Here is an 8,808-nt window from a genome sequence, read left to right on the forward strand (position 1 = left end):
AATTAAGTTATTTTTTGCATATATAATAGCTATCTATATATCCGTGTGATTTTTACATGCTTAGTCCTGAATAAGTACAACCAAAATAAGCTCTAACCATTCAAAAACCTCCAATTAATATAGCAGCAATGCCTCTAGGAAAAGATTGGCAACATTAAGACCTAATACAACTCAAATGATGCAAAGAAACATGCTTTAGCTTTTAACTCTTGTCTGCAAAGAGTTTAATTACATTGTCAATATACTTCTCTTTCACTATTAATTAATTAAATACCATCTTAGATATAATTTTTCAGTTAATTATTCCAAAAAATGATAATTTCAATTATATGAAAATCTGTGTTTATATAACAACCGTGCGTACCATTAAATTCATATAATAAAACAAAGAACAAGTAATAGAAGCAATAGGTATTGGTGAGTGAGATGGTGGTAGGTAGCATTTCATCTTTGATTTCATAACAACTTACAAGCTCTCAAGCTAGAATAAATGAACTACTTCAAAAATAAAAATATAACTACCTAACTGAACTTGATTGGTTAAATTAGTTTTCTATATAACTACCTATGATTATTTTATGAGAAATTGTCTTTCTAACATTGCATGCGATTGCATTTGCATAGTTATTTTAAGGACATGCTGCTAAGTGTCAGGACAATTGTAGTCAACAATATCATGGAATTGGACATTGCATTGGCAGAAATTCTTTCAAATGTATTTGCATTTAAGATTGTTCTTCCTAGAACCATATATCCAATGTTCCAATTTGAATAAAAAGAATAATAAAATAAGGTTAATATATTTATGATCAAACATAGTTTTTCCTTAATATTGTTGTCACCATTATACACTAAATTTAATATTTATAAAATATGTTGACTTAACAATGCACTAAAGTGGCATATCAAGTATCAATAATTCTATTAAACATTGGATAACATATTAACAGGTGGACTAAAAACTATATGATTAAAATACTGAGGATCAAATTAAAAAAAGGAACAAAGTTTACAAAATTAAAAAAATAAGGAAATCAAAATGTACAAGAGTCTTAATTTTAGAAACTAATTTTTATGAGTTGGGGTTTTAGAAACTAAAAGTGATTTCCTTTTAGGACAAATTTAGATTATATATGGAGTTGTTTCAATTTAATTTAGTCTATCTATTCTTTTGAACCATATAACCTTTTTAAATAATTATATTTTAATAATAAGACTTCTTGACTCAATAGATAATATTGGATTGTTTTTTATTAAATTTCATGGTGTATTTGGACATTGGAGTTGGACAATGAACTTAAGAATGCTCGATGTTTTATTGTTACTTTTAATATTTAATAGATGTTGTAGAGGTATAAGTGTTTTGATGATTTGATGTTTATGAACTTTTAATATTTTGACATTCTAATTTAGAAGACATTAAGAGTTTTGCTTGAAGGTTTATAATTATATCGAAGTGGTTATAGAAGGTGGAATTTGAATGGTAGGAAAATACCATAAAATTGATGGGAAAATAGGCCAACATAATAACAAACTCTATAACAGAGTAATAAGTAGCGGAAATAAATTTTTCCAAACTTACGAGAACATGTGAGGAGCACCAATAAAGTATAGAGTGCAAGATAAACATTAAAGAAAACAGACACACAATTTGTTTAACGTGGAAAACCCCTCAATGCAAAGGTAAAAATCACGGGTTGTCCAGACTAAAAAAATAACTCCACTATAATCAATGAAGATACAAGAGAACTTCCAACAAGTGTACTAAAACGTGCTGCAAACAGTCAAATCAAAACAAACCCCCAACTGGTACAATAGAGACAAGAAGATAAAACCCCAAAATATAGAGTAGATAATGCAAAACACTTATCTATCTCTCTAGATATCTTTTTTCCGATCCAACCGGACAATTTGAAGTATCGCGCGTAGAACCTGCTGTCCAACAATTAGCCCGATCCAACGGTGAATGAATCTGCAGTTGTAATCTGAAAAACGCTCTTGCAACACGTTAGACACTAAATTTAACTTATGAAAACATTAGACTGAGTCCAAGTCATACATGCTGAAAGCATTTAGACCATGCATGACTTGGACTCAGTCTAATGTTTTCATAAGTTAAATTTAGTGTCTAACGTGCTGCAAATGAACTAAAATGTGTCCAAAGCTTTTATAAAAATCTAGCATCTAATGTGCTTTGTTTTTGTCCAATAGGCAGGAAACTCACACTTCAATTTATATTTACACTATATTTTCTTTCTTCCAAACAAAAAAGGTGAGTGTATACTTTGTTCTATATGTGATGATTCTTCGAAAAGTTTCATCTATCTTTTGTTCCTCGTCTTATTCAAAAAATCTTATCATTTAAATTTCAAGTGTGTATTTTAAGACAGGATAAGCGGAATCAACAAAAAAATATGCTCTGCAAAAGTTGTTTTTTGCATGTAGTAAAGACAATGGGAACACTGCTCACAAAAAGACAATACATATAGCTTTTGTCTTTCTCTCTACCAGAAATGGACACTTAGCAAGCAAACATGTGCTATGTCTAAATGGGAAAATCACAAGGCTCTCATTCCCAAATCGATCATTTTTCAATGAAGCCTATATATAAGATTGAAGCTTTGAAAAAATTAATGAAGTGTTGAACATATTCAATAGAATAGTGATCTCTAAAAAAAACTGTCACATTTGGACGATACACTCTAATACTAAAAACTCTACTATTTGCTTAGTTAGTTTATTTGCATTGTATTTACTTATCTTCACTTTGTGAGTAGATCTCTGTGTAAATCTTTAAACAAATTTATTTGAGAAAGTCACAAGTTGCTTGATGATTAAAGAATACATGGGTGTATTACAATCTTAGGTTGAGTTTGTGTTAGTGTCAAAAGTAATTTAGAAAATACTATTGCAAGCCAAAAGTAACTTAGAAAATACCTTTTTATTTCTTTTTTATACTATTCATGTTATTCTACTTTCTCGTTTTTCTCTATCTACTGTTCCTATTTCTTTTAGTTTCTAAAAAAGTTGTACAAATTTATATATAGTACAAATATAATTTGTCTTTAATATATCACTGGCACTTGTCCTTTTTTATCTTTTTTTTTTTTTGCTAATAAATACTGCATAGATAGATATAAATTCTTAGGAATGGGTGTTACAGACCAAATGAATATTTTAATTATTCTTGGGAGAATTGAAAAATAGAATTTCTAATAATTTTTAACCAATAACTAAACACATTGTTTTAGAGTATATGAGAGAATAACATCATTGCCACCATTATATTTATAGATATTTCATTCTCAAGAATATATAACCTTGAATCTTAAAACAAAAGTTCCTCAGGTGCACTAGCAAACACACAAAATACTGATTGTTGTGTTTTGATTTTAGTTCAACTGATTTTGAAAAAAATGAATTTAGTTATAATAATTTATTTGCATTAAAAAATAATATTTCCATGTTTGTTTGGTTAAATTGTTTTATTTCAATAATATAAAGTAAAATTCCTTTTTGACATAAAATTATTGAAAATACCATAAGGTCTTGAGTTCGAACTTTATAAATAGACACAGCCTTAATTGAGAGGAGAGATTTCACTAGAAATTGTGAGTCAGTTTCTTCAAAGTTAATAAACATTTCATATCAATATCATGATACTAAAAAATATTATAGATATTTTAGTAAAAATGTTTATTACAATAAAGATCGAAATGATTGAAACTCTAAATTTTAATAAACGAATAACAATAAAAATACTTGCGAAAATACAAGGTATGAATTTTTAGAGGGACAACGGAGCCCAAATAATGGAGAGAAATGGAGATTCCTGCACATGACCTCCTCTAAAGCATTTCACGAGCATTCAGTGCAGAATTTGGACCAATTCCTATCGTACTGTGGCCTGAGAGGCAGTTTTCCATTTGCGTGTTACAAACAGTAATGTACCACACCTTTAGCCAACTCACTTTCCAAATTAACCAGAAGGGTGACAAAAATATAGTCACATTGTGATGGTACCATGCACTTTTATTAATTGGCACATGGGCATCTCAGCCTAGATATCCACAATCTGCAATTTCATTCCATCTCTCATTGAGGCAAGGGTGGTTTAACCTTACAAGTTACAACAAAAAAATTACTCAAGCTTTTCACACATTCGTGCACTTTAAGAATCTTGAATGCAATTTCTTGTTGGCCGGCTACTTAAGTTTGAGTATTGGTTCTACCAGATATAAGGTTGATGCATTGGTTAGGAAAGGGTGAAAAGAGAATGGAGGGAGGAGAGGTCAGGGGCTCGAATCCCTCCAGCTGATATTTATAATAAAACTAAAAAATTAACATTTAATGATAAACAAAATTTAAAAATTAATTCTTTTTCAGGATGATCATTAGCATAGGTGAACAAACATGACTTTCTAGCGGTCCTAAGGACAGGTTTTTATACAAACAACTGGCTCTTATAATAAACTAAAACGACATTTTGTAAAATAATATGTGAGAGTCATTTTAAGATTTCAAATTTATGGTCGCAGTTACATTTTTGTCGCATTGACATTGAGGAAAATTATAAACAAATGCAGCCGATACAGTCATAACAGTAATCGCGTTTGTGATCATAACACCTCAAAAGCCTTGATATTGTGACGAAAATTGCTGTCAACTTGTTTCTAAAATTGACAGCACTAAAGCTGAATTAAGAACCTTCACCTTAAATGAACCTTATTGGACATGCCCTTAACTGATTATTACAAAATAATAAACATTTCTTTAAGATTATCAAGACTAGGTTTTGTACATATATTCTTTCTCAACCCATGATTTAATGCATCAATCATAAAGGACGCTTTTTAGTTCTTACACGACCAAATAACCCTACTGGATTCAGTGTCAATAATATAGAACTTATACAGTGATTTAATTAAACTGGGGCTGAACTTAGACTAAATCCTGAAGCCTGTGGCTGAAAGCATCTACACAAGATGTCTCGAAATTGTTACTTAGCAAGAGGCTCCTCACTTTGTTGTGATTTGCTCTGACTTCTCTGCCAAGCTGATCAATCTCATCATCCATAACAGTTTTCACAGCTTTACACACACTTTCCTTTGTGAACAAACCATCTTCTTCCCCTTTCTCAACTTCCACACCAACCCTCAATTTTCCCCCCATGGTTCTTGCATTGATGATGAAATCGGAACCAAGTCGTGGCAACAGCACCAACTGACACCGGTTCACAAGTGCCTCAGTTAGAGAAGCTCCACCACAGTGAGTTATGAAGCACCCAACAGAAGGGTGTGCCAAGATCAACTGTTGCTGCACCCACCCCCCATACACAACCCCTCTTTCTTGAACCCTTTCTTTGAACCCTTTTGGGAGAGCTTTCTCAATGGACTCAAACTCAATAGGGGGCTTAAGTGCTGCAAAAAATGGCATTCCTGTTAGCTCAAGACCCAACAACAACTCATTCAATTGGTTTTGCTGCAAAGAGTGTTCACTTCCAAATGCAATGTAAATCACTGAACCAGCTTTGAATCTACCAAGCCATTCACCCCATTTTGCGTCCAAAGTTGAATTTGATGGCTCGGGCACAAGAGGACCTGTAAGCAAAACGGGCTTACCAAATTGTGTCTCTAGATAGTCCACATAAGGCCCTTCAATTTCTCTACAACCTTTGAATCCAATAGCATCAGACAAATCTGCACCAACTGAGATACGATCATAGAAAAGAACACCATTGCCAAACTCTAGTTTCCTTGCTGCAGCAAGGAACCGAACTTCATGTGCATGCAGCTTGATGGAACAATCAGGGAACCCTGAAGGTGGTTTTCTCATGTCATCTTCTCTTTGTCTAGCTGGGGATGCCATGTACCCTACTGTTGCAGGGCTAATAATCCAGTACTGAAGAGACTTTATTCCTATTCTACGAGCCAAGTTTGGTAGCCAATATGTGGAAAAATCGAACAAAACGATGTGTGGTTTGAGATCAAGGAGGAGAAGTTCAATGTTTTTCTCTGTGAGGTCCATGGCAGTGGCAATGAGTGGGAACAAAGAGGAGGGAACATCTGAAGTGGTTTCTGCATCATAAGGAAGACCATCAACGTGAGGAACATTGATGGGGACAAAGGTGATGAGGTTTGGGTGAAGATTGAGGTCTTCTAACTTGGCTTGTGTTCTTCTGGGTATGAAGAAGGAGATTTTGTGTCCCCTTTTGGCTAACTTGTTGGCAAGGTGGAGAAATGGGGTGAGGTGCCCCATAGCAAACCATGGATACATTGCTATGTGCAAAGGAGCTGCATCTGCATCCATTGTGCAATAGACAGAGTTGTAGGCTTGTAGTGTATCTCAGACAAAAAAGTAATAATATATGTGAGTGCTATACATACCTAGTCCACTTTTGTTATGACAAGGAGGAAGGGCAAATAATTGTGATAAAGACCTTAGAGGAATGCTAGGTTTCTTAAATTCCATTACTAACCACAAAGGTTTTTATCAATGTTGACAGCTTCTTGGTACCTTCAAGGTGAGTGCTATACATACCTAGTCCACTTTTGTTATGACAAGGAGGAAGGGCAAATAATTGTGATAAAGATCTTAGAGGAATGCTAGGTTTCTTAAATTCCATTACTAACCACAAAGGTTTTTATCAATGTTGACAGCTTCTTGGTACCTTCAAAGTGACAAAAACTTTTTATGTACGATCTTTCAAGGGGAAACCTTTATTCTTTTCGGGCACGTCTCTCTTAGGCCGGTTAACCACAATTAGACAGAAAATTTGATTTAGCAACCATTCTTCTCTACGTATAAAGATGAAGATTATAATAATACTAATGCTTTAAAAAAAATTAAAATTAATGATTTGATTTAATTTATAAAATTTTACTTTGGTTACATATATTGAATAATAATTTATAAAATTTTACTTAAATTCCATTCTTCTCTACGATAGATATTCAAAATTAATATATTATATATGAGTCTTTTTTCTAATTTGGTTACATTGTAATGAATAATAATTAAAAAGGATATTTTATATAGTATGTAGCCACATATATGTCAATATATGTATGAGTGTTACATACATACGAACATGCACATGTACGCCCACACCCGTACTTTGGACCTGGCTTGGAATATGTGCGCTGATTGGGCTTGGGAGATGTGTGCTGGAGACTTGAATCCTACACCTCCTTGTTTGTATCCTACACATCCCTCTTTCACTTGAAATTATCATAATACCCTTAATGAAATAGTACTCCTTCCCCAACTCTAACATCTCCTTCCCTCCTAAGCCTAACACCTCCCTCCCCCTGACAGCGCACCACTTCCCCTTGCTTCCTCTTTCATTATCTTCCTCCTTCGTCTTGTAAGGTATGCCCCTACTTCCTCTTTCGTTCCTTCCTAGTGGGTGTGAGTTTGAGTTCTGGTGTGGAAGGGGGTGGTGGGTTCTAGTTTGGATGGGGTCAGGGTGGGTTCCAAAACATGAATTTTTGAATAGTAATTCCAGAATGGCTAATCCGGTAGCCATTCTAGAATGACTATTTCAAAATAGCATTCTAGAACAGGCATTCCAAAATGACTATTCTGGAAGGCATTCCAAAAGGCTATTTTGGAATGCCTGTTCCAAAATGGTTATAGCCATTCCAGAATGCGAAATGCTATTCCGGAAGGCTTAGTAAACTAGTTATTTAAATCTTGTTTGAAAATGAATTTGATTTGTTGAATTATAGTCGTGTTAAATATAATAATCATTGCATTATCACAATTGAATTCCTATGATTGAAAATGATCAAAGATGAACACAACTTCTTTGAATTCCCTACATTCAAACTACTTTAAAAAAATCTTAGCATTGCCTATTCTAATTTATTATTGTTAGTGTAAAAAATAGAAAATATATTTTGTATGATCAACTTGAAAACTTGTCGAAAATTTGGTTGAATCATAGTGGTATGTGTAGTATATCTTATTGATATTTGATAACAACGACAAACACATATTATGAGTAGTTGGAAAAATGCTATAATTAGATTTTCATTTGAATTGTTTAGAATACTTGGAACTGCCTAAGAGAATTCCTCTCAACCTATATGAATTTATATTCATATCTGATCACATTTATGAGTTTCTAAGATTCAGCAAGTGTGAAATAATACTAATTTTTGCAATGCTTTTAACCTATCTAATTGTAGAATCTAATGATTAAAATTTAATGTTCAGATGGACCATACAAAAAGAGTTAGTTTTGATGGTGATTATGACAATGATAGACGCAATAGACCTACAATGTTTGAACGAAGGCAATGTGTAGAAGCTCAATAGGTGGATCCTTTTGGAGCAACCTATGCAAGTAGAGACTATTGAGCATGTTGACCGAGTCCAGGCCGTTCAGGAAGTGAAGCCTGTTGAGCATGTGCAGCCTACGGACCAGCAAGAGCCAAAAACAAATGTTGTCTTTTCTGGTGGCATTGAGGACACATCACTGCTAACCTCATACGCTGATCATGTGGCTTGGGAAGTATGGGGTTGCATGGTAAACTAGTAAGTTTGTTTGAATATTTAAAATTGATTCAATCATTGAAAGGTTTTTTGGTTTTGGGACTTATTTAGTATATGTTGTTGTAGGAATGTGGTGAGCTAAAATTAGTAGCACATGGGAGAAAGTTGCAGTCACAAATTGTGCTACATGACTAGATACAGGATGTGGTCAAGGGATCTTGTTTATTCTCATTGACTACATGTATGCTCTGGAAACATGTCCACAATATGACTGGGAAGTGTTGAAACGTACCTAGCATGGAGAGTTAG

The 8,808-nt window shown here is 33.5% G+C and overlaps 1 protein-coding gene across 1 annotated transcript; it reads right to left on the minus strand.

Moving 5' to 3' along the window:
- Positions 1-4,748: 4,748 nt before the first annotated feature.
- Positions 4,749-6,632, minus strand: LOC100820538 (cyanidin 3-O-galactoside 2''-O-xylosyltransferase FGGT1). The gene has a single exon (XM_003539971.5). The coding sequence runs from the start codon at positions 6,307-6,309 to the stop codon at positions 4,942-4,944; it is 1,368 nt and encodes a 455-aa protein (XP_003540019.1). The 5' UTR covers positions 6,310-6,632; the 3' UTR covers positions 4,749-4,941.
- Between the last annotated feature and the right edge of the window lie 2,176 nt (positions 6,633-8,808).

This window comes from Glycine max, chromosome 12 (assembly GCF_000004515.6).
Source record: "Glycine max cultivar Williams 82 chromosome 12, Glycine_max_v4.0, whole genome shotgun sequence".
Taxonomy (NCBI): Eukaryota; Viridiplantae; Streptophyta; class Magnoliopsida; order Fabales; family Fabaceae; genus Glycine; species Glycine max.

Excerpts from the sequence above, each read along its gene's own strand:
- LOC100820538 (XM_003539971.5), bottom strand. The coding sequence starts at position 6,309 with ATGGATGCAGATGCAGCTCCTTTGCACATAGCAATGTATCCATGGTTT.